Source organism: Grammomys surdaster, unplaced genomic scaffold (assembly GCF_004785775.1).
Source record: "Grammomys surdaster isolate TR1022 unplaced genomic scaffold, NIH_TR_1.0 125950, whole genome shotgun sequence".
In the NCBI taxonomy this organism is placed as follows: Eukaryota; Metazoa; Chordata; class Mammalia; order Rodentia; family Muridae; genus Grammomys; species Grammomys surdaster.
The window spans coordinates 4,255,075-4,275,632 of NW_021620771.1; the positions used below are offsets into that span (position 1 = coordinate 4,255,075).

General features: G+C 43.9%; 1 protein-coding gene and 1 long non-coding RNA gene across 2 annotated transcripts in view; one reads left to right on the forward strand and one right to left on the reverse strand.

Moving 5' to 3' along the window:
* Syn2 (synapsin II) overlaps positions 1–803 on the reverse strand; it is a 145,226-nt gene extending 144,423 nt beyond the window's left edge. Inside the window, exon 1 of the mRNA XM_028753467.1 lies at positions 243–803. Coding sequence (XP_028609300.1) covers positions 243–622 — 380 coding nt within the window. The 5' untranslated portion in view covers positions 623–803. The remainder of the gene's footprint in view (positions 1–242) is intronic.
* A 64-nt stretch (positions 804–867) lies between these two features.
* LOC114609197 lies at positions 868–9,370 on the forward strand. The gene is made up of 2 exons (XR_003709479.1): positions 868–1,093; positions 8,554–9,370. It is a non-coding gene; the product is annotated as an uncharacterized LOC114609197 (long non-coding RNA).
* The last annotated feature ends 11,188 nt before the right edge of the window (positions 9,371–20,558 follow it).

Sequence of the window (20,558 nt, forward strand, 5' to 3'; positions counted from 1 at the left end):
CTCTAAAGCGTGGTCGACATATCACTATTTTTAAGCCCCATCGGGTGCTTATTGAAGTAGCTTGCTCTGCCACCGGCCCTGAGGCCACCGAGTCCTTTACCTCAGGACCCAGGTCTCTGGGAGGTCGGTGCCTGCCCTCGCCCCTCCCACACACGGACACCTGCTCATCCCGGGTGCTCTCCCGGGTGACCTCGAGGGTCCATCTTCACACCCTGCCCCCGGCGGACCTCGCAGGGGCCTACCAGTCGGTGTGCGGCTCGTCGACCACCAGCAGCACCTTGGCCTTCCTGGAAGCAGCCGAAGGCACGGGCGCGTCCACCAGGCCGGCGGAGGCGGCCGTCTGCTTCACGGCTTGCGACAGCGAGCTGAAGAAGCTGCTGCCCACCGACGGCGTCGGCGCGGGCTGCGGCGCGGGCTGCGGCGCGGGTGCCTGGGCGGGTGGAGGCCTGCGCTCGGGGCCGGGCGAAGCAGCTGAAGTGGCCGCCGACGCCGTAGCGGCACCGGGGCCAGGGGCGGGAGGGGGCTGCTGCGGCTCTGGGCGCTGAAGGTCAGTCATGTAGCCATTGGGCAGGTTGGCGATGAAGCTGCTGTCCGACAGCCGGCGCCTCAGGAAGTTCATCATCTGGCTTGAGGGGCTGAGGGCGCTCGAGGCGGCGGGCCAAGCGGCGCGGGGAGGACGGCGCGGGGCGACCGAAGGTGGTCCGCGTCTCCGTGAGAGCCCAGCAGACAGCCGCGGCGCTCTGGGTCTGGGGAGCGAGCCCGTAAGCCAGAGAGCAGTGGGCGGTGCCTAGGGCGTGGCTACTGCTGTCTCCGCCCCTCTCTGCAGAGCCTGCTCCGCCCCCGCCTACTCGCGCGCGCCCCGCCTTCAGGCTCTGGCGCAAAGAGAAGGGAGAGTCTGCCCTCCCGCCACCTGAGCGTGACTGTGTGGTAACCAAGCGCTCTTGAAGTGGGGAGGGAAGGGAAGCCGAGAGTCTCCCACCGTCATCACCTCCATGGTTTAAAGAGGAAAGTGGAGTCGTGTCCCAGTTCCAGGCGAAGACACCTTCCTAATGCCATCTAGGTAGAAGAGAGGTGTCAGCTTCCCTACCCTGAGGTGAGAGGTGAGAGCTACACCAGCCCCTCCTCCACTCTCTGGCGTGTGTACACGCGCGCGCACACACCCAGGGACACCATTCAGTGAGCAAAACGAAGCGCCTCTTTTCCTGAAGCTCAGGAGAAAGATGGCAACGGCCCCAACTTTCAGATGAGAAGGAATAGACTAATCTGTTGCTGCTAACTCACACCCTGTATGCTGAGACAGCAATGAATGACTGGCTGAATGAATGAATGAATGAATGCTGCCTACCCATGCTGTGTGGAAAAAACCTTTCCTTGACCCAAGAAGAGGGAGTCCAGACAACAGTAAGGAGGAAGGAATCTAAGCAGACCCTCTCCACACTGCCCTGGAGGGCATTTGGAGGCAATTTCTGTGGCCCACCTAATAGTGCACAATTCTCTCACTGACCAGAGAAAGAGCCACAAGTAGGCTGGAAATCTCTTCTCAGGATCTCTCAGACAGAAAGCCAAGGCTACTCCCTCAGTTTGCTTCCCTGACATACATTGGTTTATTCTTTCAATATTGTAGAGAGACCCAGTCCTCTAACTGACCATCTCCATGAAGGTTTATCTGATTACCAACTTCTCTGTGCACTCTCTAAATTTTGTGTGGTCTTTAGACCTTTGTTTTGATCTGTCTTCAGATATATTAGTCCCCTACATTGTACAGGAACAAAATACAGCAGATGTACTTGCTGGGCAGACCACCTGGAGTGATGCATGACTTTGGACAAATTACTCCTTTGAACCTTTTTCTTCCACGGCTAATAAAAACAAAGCTGTTGGAGTAAATGAGAACATGTAGGTAAAGCATCTGGTACACTGTAGCTATTCCAGTAGTGGTGCCTAAATCCTTATTATTATCTGGATTGGTTCTCGGTAGTATTAACTAGGCTTAATGGAATCAGTGAGTGTCTTGACATTATTGTTAGCAGGATGTTCCTGTTTTGTACATCCCAGTTCGTGCTCAGCTCTGAACCAATGGCATCAGAGAGGCCTGCAGCCAATTGTGAAAATGAATAAATAACCAATAAAATTAGAAAGCAACCCTTGTCTCACGTAAACTCACAACTAAAAGCCAAGGAATCAATATAGAGATGGGAACAATCAACCACAATGAGATGTGAGAAATTCTGTAAATCCGTTGGATAAGGTGATTTTCGGAACAACAGAGACACAGGATTCCTTCACCTCTGAGGCTTAGGCAAGGCTTCTCAGGAAGTAATGTTTAAGATAGGTCTTGAGGCATGTGGTAAAAGTTAACATAACTGGAGAGATGGCTGTGTAGTTTGGAACACTTGTTACTCCTCCAGAGGAGCCAAGTTTGGTTCCCAACACCCAGGTCAAGTGACCTATGATCACCTGTAACCACAGCTCTAGGGAATATAACACCCTCATCTGGCCTCCAAGGGCATCCACACACACAGATCATAACATTTACACAGATACACTGTGTTGGTTACTGTTCTGTTGCTGTGAAGAGACACCATGACCAAGAGAACTTATAAAAGAAAGCATTTAATTGAGGCTTGCTTAGTTTCAGAGGATTCGTCCATTATCATCATGGCAGAAATCATGGCTGGTGGCAGGCAGGTGAATATGGAACTGAGAGCTTACATCTTAATCTATAGTCAGACAGGCAGAGAGAGTCAGAGACAGAGACTGGGCCTAGCATGAACTTTGGAAACCTCAAAGCCCAGTGACAGACCTCCTCCAACAAGGTCTTCTAGTCCTTTCCAAACAATTCCACTAACTGGGGACTAAGCATTCAAACATGATCCAATGAGAGCCATTCTCATTCAAACTAACACACGTACACACACATACATATATACACATAAATAAAAAGAAATCTATCTCTCTCTCCTCAACCACCACATGGCAGAACAGGCCTCTCCTCCACTACTTCTAAATCCGCCATTAACCTTTTCTCCCTAACAAGAATACCCAAAACAATGTTCGTGCTTTCCCACCATTAATGCCTTTTCCCCTAACAGGAATGCCTAAAACAACAGTGTTTGTGCTTTTCAACCCAAAATTTTTTGCTTTTTGTCTAAATGTCTCCTTTTCTCTCTAACACCCATGATATATTCCCAACATTTTTTTCAACTTTTAAAATTTCTTCAAGGTTTGAAAGTCATCTAAATCTATTTCCACAGGTTAAATCAACATGCTGATCACCACGACCTTTCAGCTTTTAATTAACAACTAATTTTCCTTCACAGACAAACTGTGGATGATTACTCCAGATATTATTAACACAATGTTTTCTCCTTTAGCCATCCAATTTCCTCAAACACCTTTGGCTTTCCAGGAGCGACTTCATACTTAATATCCAGGATTTCCAGACATCTCCCTGCCAGAGATGCTGCTTCCCTGTGATTATACCCACAGATCCAACAGAGACAAGCTGCCTACATCTCGTCAGACCACAGACTCCAGAGACGAGCTGATGCCGAGACAGCGCCATCTCCTGAAACCTGACAAGCTGCCATCTTCCAGTCATCTCATCTGACTGAAGACCCAGAGATACTCGATACCAACTACAGATGAACTCTTGCCAAAGCCACATAGCTGAAGTGATGTGTTAGTGAAGAAATCATAATGTCTATTTAGATTAATCAGATGTCATTATCTCAAATTGTACAATATGTATTTAATTGATTCGATGATCCCTTGCCTTCCCTACCCCCCCCAACTCCCCTTAACCTGTGACTTAATGGTGCTAACCTATCTGGCCTACATAGTGCTTTCTTTCGACTTCCTCATCCAAAATTTTCACAGTGACTCCCCCTTTTTTAAAAAAAGTAAAGGGGAGGAGATGTGGGACTACGTAAGGGTATCCTGGGTCATGGTTGAGCAGGTACCCTAGAACCCCGAGACTCTGCAGACTCTATGTGGGATTCTGCGTGAGAACCGGCAGGAGTTTGGCGCCCCCCCAGAATCCAGGATCCTGAAAAGCAGTCACGGTCTCCATAGAATTACATTGTTCAGTCACATAGGCCAGGCTATAGGCCTCAGGCCCTAGGGATTTACATACTAATGAAGGTCAGAGGGCAGAGCAAATTAAACATGCCTCCCCCAGATCCTCCCCCAATCCTCCCCCTTTCTCCCTCCCTATATAGCTCAGGACTGCCCTGAGTTTTGGGGGGTATGCCTAGATCCATCTATCATCCGCCATGACAATAAACCTTTTTGGAACCAAGGACTTCCTCGTGTTATTAGGGCCTGCCGCTGCCAAAGCCTCTAGGCCACTGGAACTATAGGGTTCCTCCCGAATGTGAGACCCGCCACAGTGTGGAAGCACCTGCGGGGCCCCACCGCTGTGGCGGCCTCTAAATTTCCCCCACATACATACACACACATACACATATATACACATAAATAAAAAGAAATCTATCTCTCTCTCCTTTTTCTGAGAATGTATCCATAGAGAAGTAAAGGAAACATTCAGGCAGAGAAATGGATTGTTTGTGAACTCATGGCTCCTCCAGAATGGGCTGTTTCATATGCTGACTTTGTCAGATCTCCTGCAAACATTATTCTAGTGACTAGGATGTGAGTTTTTCAAGTCCAGAACTGTGTCTTAGTCATATTTGATGACCACATCCAGAGTATTACCTTCCACATAGTAAGGATTCAATTGTTTGAGAATTGAACTCTATCCTTAAATAATTTAGTTCTTTCCCTACTAAAGAATAAAACTTATATCACCGATAACAAAATAAACATAATTAATCACACTTTCCTTCCTAAAATTCCTAAAAGTATTTTTTTAAAGAAAAATCAAAGACATCTTTTGCAAACACATGTTTCTCTATTGGCAGGATTTCAGAGGCTCTAGGTGTCTTAGGGTTGCTATTACTGTGATGAAACACCATAGCCAAATAACTTGGGATAGAAACGGGTTTATTCAGCTTCGGCTTCTACATCACAGTTCACCATCAAGGGAAGTGTGGACAGGAGCTCAAGCTGGAACCTGGAGGCAGCAAATGATGGAGAGGCCATGGAAGAATGCTGTTTACTGGCTTGCTCTTCATGGCTTGCTCAGCCTGCTTTCTTATAGAACATAGGACCACCAGTTCAGGGATAGCACCACCCACAATGAGCTGGGCCCTCCCCATCAATCACTAATTAAGAAAATGCCTTACAGACAGATCTTATAGAGGTATTTTCTCAATTGAAGTTCCCTCCTTTAGACAACTCTATAGTTTGTGTGAAGTTGACATACAACTAGCCAGCAGAGTGTAACTTCTCTTTTTAGGTGATTTAGTGTTTTTTAAAAATATATCTTATTAAGGAATTCCCCTTGAATATTGAGCTTGTAGTATGTGTATAATTTTTTTAAAAACCAGCCTATTTAAAACGTGTTTTAGGTATCTAAAACACATAAGGCATTGTATGCTACAGACTAGATGATAGAGGAGATTCAAGTATGAATAAACCCCAAATTCATGCCTTAAGAAGACAGCTTATAATTAGCAGTAGCAGAACAGTCTGTGAGTAACCAGAAAGTGGAGCAGGGAGTGAATGGTACAGGAGCCAGAGGGAGAAGCATTTTCAGGGATGGGAGATTTTATAGAACTGAGGAAATTCTCATAGACAAGAAAATATGGAGAAAAGACGTGATGTGGAGGGGAGAGCAAAAGACTGGTCAGGGAAGCTGAGAAGTATTAGCATTGTGAACATCTATTGCTGTCTATGTTATTTTAATCATTGGATTTTTGCATAGTATGTAATATGCCCTACAATGTTCAGGGAGGCTTAGAGAGATTGCCCTTGTGTACAGTATTCTGCTATTCTCTATAGAACTGCTCTCACAGTTTAGTTAACTGATGTCAACTGTAATCCAGAAATATTATGTAGAACATTCCAGAGAGGACACTGAGGTAGCTCAGTAGGTAAAGGTGTTCGCTACTAAGTCTCACAACCCAGTTCAACCCCTGGGACTTACATGGTGGAAAAGAAAACAATTCTCACAAGTTTATCCTCTAGCTTCCACATATACACCATACATGTATGTGTGTCACACACACACACATAAACACACACACACACATACACACACACACTGAATAAGAAAATTCCAGAAAACAGAAAGAAAACATTTGAAATTGCATGCCGCTGTGTATTGTGATGGAACCTGTGTGCCATGAATCACGCCTTTGCCAGCACATGGATGCTGTAGACACCACTAGCCCATTATGTCTCTTAGTTAACTATTACCTCAGCTATTGCATCTCAGTGCTTGTGCTCAAGTGAACCAGATTCCACTTATCCTCAAAGCACAAAAATAGTGGTGCAGACAGCAGAAGAAATGTGAAAGACAACCCATAAAGTGCCTTTAAGAGAAAAGATAAAAGTTCTCAGTTTAATATGAAATGAAAAAAAACTCATATACTTAGGTTGTTAACATTTATAGTAAAGTATGGGGGAAGAAACCACATTCTCAAGATTTTTGTGATAGTATAGTGTTGTAATTGTCTCACTTTATTATTACTATAAATTTCTTGCTATATTGAGTTTGTAAATTAAGCTTTGCCGTTGACACATCTGTATAGGAGAACCAATCATGGTGCATATAGAGTTCTGTACCTCCAGTGGTTTGGGCATCCACTGCAGGTCTTGGAATATATTCACCTCAGATAGGTGGACACTTGTCTATGTGCTCATGTAATTGTACCTATTCAATTTGGTTTTTGTAAATCACCTCAACACTAGGTATTGTTTCTGCTTCCTTCAGGGTGATCTACACAGGCTGGTAAAATAGTTATCGGACATAGATGTTAGAAGTGGCAACTACACCAAACTATTCTCAGAAAACTGCTTGGCTTTAGATTCCTCCATTAGAGCAACAAAGGTCCGCAAGCCCATCAGAAATGTTTATTAAATATTCTACTAAGTCACTCATTGTCTTCTGGTAGGTTTTAATAAGAATATGCTTTAATGGAGACAATACAGTTTTCTCATACTTGTGTGTAGGTGGCTGTTAGCCAGTTGCATGTGATCACAGTGGGTACAGCTGTGAGTCACCTGTGTTTAAGCCATTTTCTCCATATTCCAGTGGTCCTTGCCAGGATGTGTCTTTTCATCCTGTGCATTAGTCTAAACTTGGGTTCTATCTTTCTCTGATCCCTACCTCGGGTCTAGGCTCCAGAAACAGGCAGAATACCACATTATTCTTTCTTGTACACTACATTTTACTTAGAATTGAAGGAATGGTTGAGTTTGAATTTAGGAAACTTTTCGAAATATAAAAGCCTGGCAACATTAGAGACTCCTGTTCCTGTCTGTCTCTGAAACCAACCAGCTTTCCACACCCATCTCCTGTTAAAGGGTTTTTCTCTCAGAGCAATCAGCAGAGGAGTCCCTCTTGCCTCTCTTAATCCCTCTGTGACCAATTGAACCAACTGTCAGAATCTCAGAGGTGTATTCCAATCAAAGCCCAGGATTCTTTGCATTCCTTTCATGTGTAATCTTTATCTTCTCACTGACTTGTAAGCATAGGTAATCATCCAGCAACTGTGGATCAAATAATCATTATGTATATATTGGTTTGAATATGATTGGCCCAAGGAGTGGCACTATTAGGAGGTGTAGCCTCATTGGAGGAAGTGTAGGGGTGGACAATGAGACTCTCCTCCTAGCCAGTCTTCTCCTAGCTGCCTTTGGAACAAGAAGTAGAACTCTCAGCTCTTCCAGCACCATGCCTTCATGGATTCTGCCATGCTTTCCACCATAATGATAGTGAACTGAACCTCTGGACCTGTAAGGAAGCCCCAATTAAATGTCCTTTATAAGAGTTGCCATGATGATAGTGTCTCTTCACAGCAATGAACCCCTAACTAAGATATACATACATACATACATACATACATACATACATACATACATCACCTTGTTCATATCCCTTTCCTTGAGCAACAGTGCAGTAGAGAAAGCTCACAGGGGCAAAAACTGAGTATATGCCTGCCCAGCAGTGGGAGTGCCTTGGGTAGGCAGAACCCAAAAGCCTAGTTTAGGCTAGAAGTGGTAGTGGCTCATAGCTGTAATCCCAGAATTCATGTAGCAGAGACAGGAGGGTGCCTGCAAGTTCAAGGCCAGCCTGGTCTACATAGTGAGACCTTGTTTCAAGAACAGAAAGGTAGGTTAGTGGGCAAGATGGCCCAGCAGGTAAAGGTGCAAGCCTAACTACCTGTGTTTGGTTCCCAGAATCCACAAGAAGATAGAAGGAGAGAACCAACTCCCCGTGTTGTCCTCTGACCTTCTCTCTCAGATATAAATTATTGTTATTATTACATTGTTAATGAAAGAAAAAGGGAAGGAGGGATGAGGAGTACAGAAACCTAGCTTAAAGGAAGACCTGACACACTAGCTACTGAGCAAAATGTTGTTGTCAGGTTTCTAAACATGGAAGTTGGCTTGATCCACCATTTTTAGCTTGTGCTCACTTTTCAGGTCCAAGAAGCCCATTCAGACTCATCTGCTCTACAGGAAATGGAAATGTTTAGGATTCTGACGTCATGCACCCTTGTCCTGCTTTGTCACTAACTCATTGGCTTTGCAGTCCTCCACAGGCTACTGAGGAAGTGATAGCATCTACCTGGATGGTACCTCTCATGACATGACCTTAAAAAGGATAGTTGAAAATGACAAAGCTCTACCAGAAGAGACATCGTGGTTGCTTTTCACACTGTTATGTGGTATTTGAAGTACCTCCCGAGAATCTATCATGTCCACTGAGGTGGGCCTTCTTGACACTGCTGGTATGGGTCCCATCATTTCTTTCTTTTCTACTTCTGAATAGTCAGCAGAGGACAGCTAATGCCCCAGCATCCAATCAAGGTGGCCACATAAGCTGGGCCAATGTGCCATAATTAAAAATCACAAAACTCGCAGTCAAGTCTCAAATCATGTTAGCTCATATCTTTGCCCAAGCCACCTTCAGCCTCAGTTTCCTCAACCGTGAAAGAGTGTGACAACAATTATAACTACCTTGAAAGACTACTGAGAAGATTAAGAGTGAGTGAGTGCATTTTATAAGCTGTAAAGCGCTGTGCAAATGTTAGCTATTGATATTTCTCACTCTAGTGGATCACAGAGCTTGCCAGCAAAAGTAAATTACCAAAAAAAAAGGAGGAAAAAATCTTCCCACACATAATTATCCCAGCATTAAACACTAAAGAGAACTCAGGCAAGTGTGGGGTGGAAGGTCGTTCCTCTCGGTGACTCTCAGGCTTAGTCATACCCGCTAAAATAAATGCAGCAACCGCTTCTACTGAAGGTTTCTACCTTCTGGGTGACCTTGAACAAGCCCTGCTCCTCCTCCCTCCCTTTTTCCCTCTCTCAATCTTCCATTGTCTAGTGTGGAAAATATGGGTGAGGAAGCTGTGCCAGGTGATCCCCAAGGTCTGATGATGTAAGATTCTCTGGGTGGAGCCTCACAGGCAAACAAAACCTGATGTCAGCAGGCTGAGCAAGGAAATACAGACAAGGGCGGGGCCTGGGGAGCAAACACTGAACAGGAGGTCTTAGAGAGCAAGAGAAAAGCACAGGCAACAAGGGGTTTGGTTCCAAGTTGATTCTGATTTTAAGGGAGTCAGAGATGGTCCCCCTGACAATTCTCTGTTTATTGGGACCTAATGATAACTATAATTAGATACTGACTTCATGCCAGAAACTGCCCATGTGCTATCTCATTTCTTCCCCACAAGGGAAATGTTAAATTTCCTTTTTATTTTACGTTTTTAATATTTTTTTATTTTGATTTATTTATTTATTTATTTTTTGCTGATAAAGCAATTGAGAATCAGAGAAGTTACACCAGCTAATGTTAGCTCTTAGAACTAAAATAAAGCAGATCTGGCTGACTGCAAAGCCCATGAGGTTCTCCATTAGGATATACTGACAAGCCCCTAAGAAAGGTGCCATCCATCAGCAGCTTGGCAAATGAATAAGCTTATTGAAAACAATAGCTGAAATAACATATGCCTTCCTGTACTCTTATTGTAAGCTTCTCTGACACCTCTTATCACCTAGAGTCTTGCAGACATATGTGGTTTCGTATAGCAAGGAATCCCAGGAAAACCCTCCTGCCATAAAACCATCTAGATTCAAACAAAAAAAATCTAGCTGAAGAAATACTCCTCCCCCTCTCCTCCTCCTCTCTTCCCCGTCTTTTCCCCCTCCCCTTTCTCTCCCCTCCCCTACCCCTTCCCTCCCCTTTCTCCTCCCCTAGCACACCCCACTCTTATTTTCACCCAGTGAAGACCACAGCTCCCCAAAGAGCAGCTCTGGCCTCTTGCAAGATGCTGGTGTGTTGGCTGTTGCCATGGTGATGGAGGAGCATCTCTGTCATGCACACATGAGCAGCACAGAGTGGGTTTCCTCTGCCTGGAAAACTCAGAGAATTTATCAGCAGTTGCTTTCCAGCAGCATCTTCACACTGCTTCAAGGATGAGTGAAAGTGCAGCCCTTCGACTTAGAATTTGCCCCACACCAGAAGCAAGACTAAGCTTTCCTCATCCGGTCTGTGTCTAAAGCAACCCCCTCCCTCTACTGCTGAGACAGTTCCTGTTTAATGGAAGTACCTTCCAGGTGGTAGGAAAAGGAGGGGGGAACTGTTGGGTTTACAGAGTAAACAGACAGTCCTTGGCTTCCTAAGCTTCCTTGGCTAATATCAGTTATGTGCTAATTAGAGCTTCAGAGTCAGACCCATGTGGGTTTGTTACTTGCCTCCGTCACTTATATAATACCATTTCTTTATTAAAACTCCTTATCTATAGAATTAATTATTATTTGCAAAGCTGTTTTTAAAAAATTAAATGAGATTTCACATAAATAGTATCCAATATCAAGTCTGGCATATGTCAGGAACATATTCCTGATAGAAATTATTTTAAAGAAAGTCTAGGGGTTTGGCTCACAAAGCAGAGTGCATGCCTCTCGGGTGTAAACCATGGGTTAAAAGCCCACTGTCATATAAACCAGGCGGCAAATGTCTATAATCCCAGGACTCAGAAGATAAAGCCGAAATGTCAAAAGTTCAATGTCATCTTTCATGGCACAGTGAGTTCAAGGACTGCCTAGAATACATAAGACCCTGTCTCAAAACAAAAACAAAACAAAAAACTTAGAAATTATTTTAAAGAAAGTAACTTAACAAAACCTACGTTCTAACTTTGAGACAGTCGATACTCGAAGCCTTGGATCATCACTCGGTGGACTGATAGCTACATAATATTTTCTTTTGAGAAAAAAAAAAGAGATTGGAACAACCTGAGAGTCTGTGAATATTTTAATTAGAAAACATGGTTACGATATCTCTGGTGGCAACTTAAGGGTTTGAACTAAAAGGAAACGAAAGATCCTATGATTGGCAACATGGCACGGCATGCTAACTCTGCCTTCACTGAGCAGCATCTATGTGCTAAGCATGATGACAGTGCTGTGTGTTTGCTAGTCATTTAATCCAGGCAAGAGCAGTTATGAGGTGGGCATCATTTTTGCAAATGAGCAGTATAAGGATATGTGTAACCTGCTAGTAAGTTGCAAAATAAAAATGAACAACTTCTAAATCTTTCCTTACTGTATCTGTACATTAAAAAGAAATTTTCCTCCAGTGTCAAGCCATGGCACCACATTACGTGAGTACCTACATGACTGTCCTCAGAGAAAGGCTCCTTGGTACCTAGGCCAGCTTAGAACAGATGGCCCATTTCTTTTATTGAAAAACATCCAGCTTCAGGGATCTGAGGCAACAGTCATATTCCAAGATCTCACACTTGACTGCTGTCTTTGTGAGTAGGATTCTGCCCAACAAGCCTGTCTGCACTTCCTCTTCTGTCCTTCTCCTTCACCCTGTGTCTTATCTGCCAGTAAGCATGACATAACAGAGGATTCAAGACATCTAATCGGCTTACCTGCCCCCCATTCCAGACCGGGAATAAGTCCATATTCCTATTTACTGGTTTTTTCTCTTCTTTCTGCACTGCTGGTGTCAAAAGAATGTCTTTTCTCATCTCCAAAATAGCATCTGGTCCATTTGAAGCAGGCTAGCAGTAGGCTGTCTGCCAGCACCCTCATTTCTTGGCGGAGAGAAGGCATTCCCCATCCAATTATCTAAAAGTTTCCTCGCCTGATGATTCAGCCAGCCTCTCCATCGTGAGCCAGACCTGTGTAGCCTAAAGTCACCTTGAACAGATCGATAGTGATGAGCATTTTGTATCTGAACCTGAATTCTTGTTTCAGTTCTACTAGGTAGGAGTCTCATTCTCATTTAAGCAAATGAGGAAATGGAGGCTCACAGGAGATTTCCCTAAGGTCACACTGCTTGTCACAGAGAAGATGAGATTTAAATTTCAATTTCAAATTGACAAACTTTAAAAAAAAATCATTTATTATCCCATGTGTACTATATAGGAGGTAGCATGGGTCAGTTCTCTCCTTCCACCTTTACATTTTGTTCTAGGGCTCAAGTTCGTGTCATCAAACGTTCACGGGCAAGCACTTTACCCTCTAAACCATCTCAATGGCCCCAAATTCCCAACTTCAGAAGGAAGAATTGAACATTCACCGAACTCTTGCTTTTCCTATAGGCTATAATGAATGGTTAGAAAGTTCTGTGGGTTACAGAACATGGCTGTCCAGGGCATCTACCCCTGTGTAATCTGTAGTGCATCTCTAGGCCTTCATCTTTGCTTGGATCATCCTTCTTCATGCCTTGAAGCATGGTGCAGTTGGACAGCCACAGTTTTTGTGGTAAATACAGATGTTTTGGAATCTTGGTGCATCATTTGCATGCTTCTGACCTCAGGTAATTTATCCAACCCCTCTGAACTTCTCTCAGTATAAATAGGGCTACCTACCTCATGGTGTTGTCCTGAGGATTCATCTCAAAGTCCTTCTATGGTTCCCTAGCGGTTAGTAGCCACTCACTAGTATGACCAGCCCTAACAAGGCTGTCCATCCACCATCAACTGCTGGGATGTTTCCTGACTATGCTTCCCTCCCCTATGTCCTGACATTTTTCAATGTCTTTAGTTGAACTCGTACAACACTGTTATAAGTGGGTCATGTTCTCTCTACTCTCCCACCTTCCTTAGTCTAGAATTTTTTTCCAAGGGCAAAGATTCTTTTTATCTCTAAATCTTGAATGCTTAGCCCTTAGCCATGTGAGAGGAAGGAATGGAGGAAAAGAAGGGAAGAAAAAGAAAAGGCAAAAGAAAATGAAACCAAGACACAAGACTGTTTATGAAACACTGCAGTAAAAACACATCCTATCTCTGTATCCAGGCAAGCAGGAGAAACACCTGGTCTTCTCCCAGCCTCCTTTGCAAATGCTTCCCAATTCCCCCATTGACAAGAACCCACAAGACAGGAATACCAATGACTGCCTGAATAGGAAGTCTCTGAGGAGCCCCACACCCAGGGAGCAGACAGGCAAGTGATGAGTGGCAAGGCACAGCTGCAGAAAGGAAAATTCCGTCTGTTAGCCAATGGGGACAGACTGCAGCCCCAGGCCTGGTAACAGTGTGTGTGGTGTGACTGCGCCTGAGCTCCTCCCACTTCCAGCAAGTGTAGCTGCAGCCCCAGCAACAGCTCAGCCTGGCAGGTGATGAAGGCAGCTACAGACTCAGAAGGAAGGCAGGTGGTTGGCTGAGGCAGTACAGAGCTACTGCTTGGAGAATGAGCTTCAGGCAGAAGTGCCAGGGATGAGGAGAAGGTCTTTCCCTGGCTCCCCAGACAGTGACCGTGCCCACCACCAAACACTTAAAGGCTTTTTTGTTTGATTGTATGGTTGGTGTGGTTTGGCTTGGTTTTTTTGTTTGGTTGGTTTTGGGGTGGTTTTTTTTTTTCAAGACATGGTTTCTCTGTGTAGTTCTGGCTGTCCAGGAACCTACTCTGTAGACCATGTGGTACTCGAACTCCAAGATTCACCTGCTTCTGCCTCCCAAGGGCTGGGCTTAAAAGTATATGCCACCACCTCCCACTTAAGGGGTTTTTTAAATATCCATTTTAATCCCATCCTCCATAGAGGCTAAAGCCACTTGTTAGGAATGCATTCATGACTCTCCTTCCTACCTTTCTAGCTCACCCTCTAGCTCCCTGTCTGTCACGCTCTTTGTGGATGCTGTTTCCCTACATTTGAGAGGCCCCCTCGGCACTGTGACTCGGCCAGTTTCCCTAAAGCAGATCCCGAGACTGGGATTTGAGTGCAGATAATTTATTAAATGTGCCATCCAATGAAGCCCCAGTTGAGGTCTGAGAAGGTGTGATCACAAGCACCTTTGGGCAAATGGCAGCCAGTTCCACTCAAGGACCCTCATAGATATAGGGGGACGTATTTAGGGGATAGCTGACTAAAGAGATTTAAAAATTCAGTCATATATTCGCCAAACTCCATTCAAGATGGTTAAGTGCTGCTCCTGGCAGCACTAACCCCACTCTGAACAATGGCTAGACACAGCTTTGCACTAGAGGAAGAACTGAACTAGGCAATTACAGAGTGCTGGTGCATCTGCTATCCTTGCCAGTGTAGCTAAGAGCTCCACATCCTTCACAGCCCAGCTCAATCTTAAATCTCACAGCTCCCTTCTCTGCATTGCCAGAGCAAGGCAAACACATTCCTATTGGGTATTTCTCCTAACATGTCAGAGTGACTTTCTGCCTCTAATAACTCCAGTGTAGCTAGGGTAGTTATCCTGAAGCCCTTGACCTAAAGTCACAGTAGACATTATAATGAAAGAGGGAAGAGCTGGAGAGATGCTCAGTGGTTAAGAGCACTGACTGCTGCTCTCCTTAAGGACTCGGTTTCATTCTCAGCACTAACACGGCAGCTCACAACACAATCCAGCTCCAGGGGATCTGGTGCCCTCTTCTGGCCTCCACAGGCACTGCATATACATGGTACATGTGTACCATGTAGACATGCCTGTAGACAAAAATACTCATAAACATAAAATAAACATTTAAAGGCAAGGGACACCCATGTGACTCAGTCTCTGGCTTTAGGAAACTGAGATCTGGGCACTAGAATTTTCAGCTAAATGCAGGCCTTTTTTTTTTTTTTTTAAATAAAACAGGTACTTGGATACACTGGGTCAGGTTCTGGTCCCCACGTTTTGCCTTAGTGGGCTTAAACACAATTGTATGGGTAGGGTAAATTGAGCAGATCATCGTTGGAGTACAAGACAAGAAATTTGGTTGATGACACATCACTTACCAAGGAGTGGACGTGGGGAGGAGTAGTGGCTTGTAGAAGTCACAATCGAGCAGAGGTGGCTGTTGTTAGAAATGGATTATGTTGGACTGCAGAGGTGGCTCGGTGCTGAAGAGGACTTTCTGCTCTTGCAGAGGACCTGAGTTCTGAACCCAGCACCCATCTCAGGAGACTTACAGCTACCTCTAACTTCAGCTTCAAGGGATTTGACAACCTGTTCTGGACTTGTGGCTATCTGCACCATGTGCACATGCCCTTCACAGACACATGTACATATAATCAAAAATAAAATTTTAAAGGAAAAGAAAAGAAATGGCTAGTGTTAGCCAAGAATGCTAGCACACACCTGTAATCCCTACACTTAGTAGGTAGAAGCAAAAACATTGTGACTTTGAAAAGAAATAACTGTTTTGTCACAAGTTAACAAAAGAATGGATAAATTTCATTAATTTTCCATTTGTTGCAATGTACATTAACAGGTCAAAAAAATAATACTTAGTTGCTTTCTAAGTCACTTGAGTAAAAACCTTGAGCACTATCTTCTGTCCTCCCCAGAGATAACTACTCCCAGAATTTTAGTAAATCCTCAAATCTGTTTGCTTTCTATTACTGTGATAAACAGCCTGACTAAAACCAACATGGGGAGGAAAGGGTTTATTTGGCCTCCACGCCCATGCCACAGTCCATCATTGAGGGACATCAAAGCAGGAACTGAAGCAGAGGCCATAGGAGAGTGCTGCTTACTGGCTTGCTCCTTCTGGGTTGTTCTGTTTGCTTTCAAATACACCCCAAGACCACCTGCCCAAGGGGAGCACCACCCACAGTGGACTGGGTTCTTCTCTGGGTTCAACTGACAAACAAAATGCCCCTACAAGCAAACTGATGGAAACATTTTTTTTCAACTGAGGTTTTTCTTTCCATTTGACTCTAGCTTGTGTCAAGTTGTCAGAACTAACCAGGAAACCTGCTTTGCTGTTTATTGTTTTTATCATGTATGTATTTATCCCTGAACAGTAGTGTGATTGACTTTGTGTAGTCTTACTGTGTTTGTTCTATTTGAATTTTGCTGAGCTTCTTTAATATGAAAATTCTCATCTTAATAAAATTTAGAAAATGACAAAACAATGGTGTATTCAAATGCTTCATTTATCAATCCTAATAATGGCCTGGCTATAGAACAGCTGGAGGGGTTTTCTTAAGAGTTCTGCTTGGAGGAAGACAGTAGGCATCCTTTTGGCTCCCACATTTTGAGAAAAAAAATAGTGCTGTGTGTTTATGTACAGTACTGAGTGCCACCTCAGTTTTCTCAAGGTGATTAATTGTCTGGACACCAAAGGTAAATCTATCCACAGAGTCTTGGATTGAAGCAACACAAGTTTTACTTTTTCATTTTCTGCCACGGTGTTCTGGTGTTTGGATAGGCCTCTTCTATAGCCAGACTCCTCAGGGGATCTCTGTATCTAGGAATCTGGGCTTTGCTAACAATCTCAGGCAAGAACTAAAATCTAAGTCAAATTACATATGATGTCTCCCAACACAGTCTAAGACAATATACCCAGAATGGGGATTTTTAAATTGTTGCCAAAACAAAATCCATTCAGGAAATATGAAGGAAAGAATAAATAATTTATAATAGCAGTTGAAAAGATATTTTACCTAGTAAAGTTAACAAGATGTGTGCTAATTCATTTTGGGAGGGGGACATGACTAAAGGACAGCAAAGAACCCTTGAACAACAGCGAAAAAGTATATCGTGGTCTTAGGTTGGAAGACACAGCATCATAAAGGTATCATTCCTGCCTAAATCAGCTTGGAGTGTAATCAATCAAACATAAAATAAAACAACAGATTTTGGGGGTGTTAGCTGGGCAAGTGGTTCTGAAATCCACATAAAAAAGAAGACAGAATAGCAAGAAGAATTCTGGAAATAGGCAATTGGGAGAGAGGTGGTCTCTACACAGCCTGAATGGATATTAAGCTGTAGAAATAGAAACTGTGATGCTTAGATATCATGAGACAGAACAAATAGAAAACTCAGAGACAAGCCCAAGTGTATCTAGAAATCTAGTATGGAATAAACACGGCATTTCAAGCTAATGAGGTCAAAATGATAAAAACAAAACATATTGGAATAACTGGTTAGTTATCTTAGAAGCCAGTTTCCTTAGAAAAAAGAAAGTCAGTTAGATTCTTTTCTCACATACTAGGCTAGAAAATTCCCAGATGGATTCAAACCAAAATAGTAGAAGAAGAAAATAAGAAATTTTATTTTATAACCTTGGAAAGAGCTGTCTAAGAATGATAGATTGCAAAAGTCATGAATCCAAAATTTGATAAATTTGACTGATTCTATTTCTCCATGGAAACAAAAACTTTCATAAATTCAAAATGCAGCTAGGCATGGTGGCTCACACTTGTAATCTTAGAATTCAAGAGGCTGAAGTAGAAAGGTTGTCACAAGTTCGAAGACAGTGTTGGCTATGTATTGAGTTCTAGGCCAGTCTGGGCTGTAGGGTGAAGCTCTGCCTTACACACACACACACACACACACACACTAAAAAATAAAAAATAAAATTAAAAGCAGAAAACAAATTTGGAAAAATACTTCCAATCTATACCTCAAGCACAGGGCAAACTTCCTTAATGTACTAAGTATTTCAACATTCAATAAAAAAAAAAAAGAAAAAACTAGGGACTGAGATGGCTCAATGGATAAATACACTTGCTATGCAAGCCTGAGGGCCTGAGTTCAATTCCCAGAACTCAGGTGTCTTGGGTATGGTTCCTATTGCTAAGATAAATACATGACCAAAGCAGCTTGAGGAGGAAAGGGCTCACAACTCTTTTTAGGTCACAACAATTTCAGGTCACACCCCATCACTGCCAGAAGTCAGGGAAAGAACTCAAGGCAGGAACCTAGAAGCAGGAACTAAAGCAAGAGCCATGGAGGAATGCTGCCTCTTGGCTAAACATTTTTTGTTCTGCTGGCTTTCTTATTCAAACCAGGACCACCAGTTCAGGAATGGCACTGGCCATAGTGAGCTAGGCCCTCCCACATCTATCATCAATCATCAATCAAAAAAACATTCCACAGGCTTTCCTAACAGGACATTTCTAAAAAAAAAATTAATCATTCCATTCATTTACATCTCAAATGATATCCCACTTCCTAGCCCCCCCATCTCACAACCTCCCTCTCTTCCCTCCCCTTTGCCTCTATAAGGGTTCTGCCCCACCCACCCACCATCTCTCACCCCACTCCTCCAGCATCCCTCTACGCTGGGGCATCAAACCTCCATAGGACCAAGGGCCTCCCCTCCCATTGATGTCAGACAAGGCCATCCTCTGCTGCCTATGTATCTGGACCCCTCCTTGTACACTCCTTGGTTGGTGGTCTAGTCCCTGGGACCACTCTTATATGGAAGTGTTTTCTCAATTTATGTTCTTTCTTCTCAGATGACCCTAGCCTGTCAGCAGCAGCAACAACAACAAACTAATCAAGATACCATGTGTACTGGCTGGTTTTGTGTGTCAACTTGACACAAGCTGGAGTTATCACAGAGAAAGGAGCCTCCCCTGAGGAAATGCCTCCATGAGATCAAGCTGTAAGACATTTTCTCAATTAATGATCAAGGGTCCATTGTAGGTGGTGCCATCCTTGGGCTGGTAGTCCTGGGATCTATAAGAAAGCAAGCTGAGCAAGCCAGGGAAAGCAAGCCAGTAAGTAACATCCCTCCATGGCCTCTGTATCAACTCCTGCTTCCTGACCTGCTTGAGTTCCAGTCCTGACTTCTTTGGTGATGAACAGCAATGTGGAAGTGTAAGTTGAATAAACCCTTTCCTCCCCAACTTGCTTCTTGGTCACAATGTTTGTTCAGGAATAGAAATCCTGACTAAGACAAATTAGTACTAGCACAGTGGGGTATTCTGTGACAACCTGACCATGTTGTGGGAAGGACTATGGAAGGACTTTGGAGCTTTGAGCTGGAAGATTCATTGGGATGTTAAGAGCTCTGTGGGATGTTCTGTAGGAGCTTGGAAGATAGTGTTGAGAACAGTGCAGAAGATGGAGACCTGGCTTGTGAAATTTCAGAGGGAAAATTAAAGACTCTTATCAGGGCCATTGCTGTTTTCGCTGTGAAGATTCTGTGGTTTTGGTTAGCTGGTGCTGAAGAATCAGCTGTGATTAACAAGATACTAGAACCACTAAAGCAAAACCTTTGCATTACTGGGACTACTGATACTGGTTAGCTGGAACTAAGAAATTAGCAGTGATTAAGAAGAGACTGGCATTTCTGAGGTAAAATCTTCTGGGAAGTGTTTCCTGAGAGCACAGAGAAGCTGTGTTCCAGAGGCAGCCACAGTTGTACCTCATATTGGCAGCTGGACTTGTTAATGTGTACCCAGGTGGTCCTGGTTTTGAAGGCATGAAGGGGTTATGAAGAGCAGCTGAGACTCAGTACTGTGAGAGGGCATGGAAGGCCATTGGTGAAGGTGCAGTTTCAATTACAATTGATGGCTCAGGACTGAAGGGGTCGTGCAAAGGAGTTGAGGAGTTGAGGAGTTGAGGCTTGGCACCATGAAGAGAACCTATGAGAGGCCATTGGTGAAGCCTAGTTACAGCGGAAGACAGCAGTGTTTTGGAGACGCCAATACTATGAGATGACAACCAAGAACAGAAGCAACTTGGAGTACAGGCAGCTGGAGCCTAGAAGACAAGATGTGTGCTACAAAGGGCGTAGCTGGAGAAGTGACCCAAGCTCTTGGAGAAGCCCAGAAGATGGTGAGTGGATCCTAGACACTGGACAGTTAGAGTTTGCTTTTACTTTTTTCTCACAGTCCATGGAGGGTTTTTATTTATGCTTTACATCTCTAGAAAAAGAATCCCAGGATTTTTCCCTCCTGTATGTGTTTGTCTTGCTTCTTCATGGTCTCTGAGGGTGTCAGTACAGTGAAACCAAACTGACATGATGGAGCAGATTGTTCTGCCATTTTTCTAGGTCTCTGAGTTACACATCACAACTAGGGCTGATCACTTCACACTTGATCAACATGCCTGTGAGGTTCACAATGATTTCCCCAGCTCTGTGATCATCAATAATCTCAAATTCACCACCAATTTAACCATGCTTCATCATCACAGTTAGGAACCGAACAATGACTTTGGAACACAGCCTGATGAGGACCTGGCATTTGCCTCTCTTCTCAGCATTGTTGATGCTCTTGAGAGCATCTGCCAGGA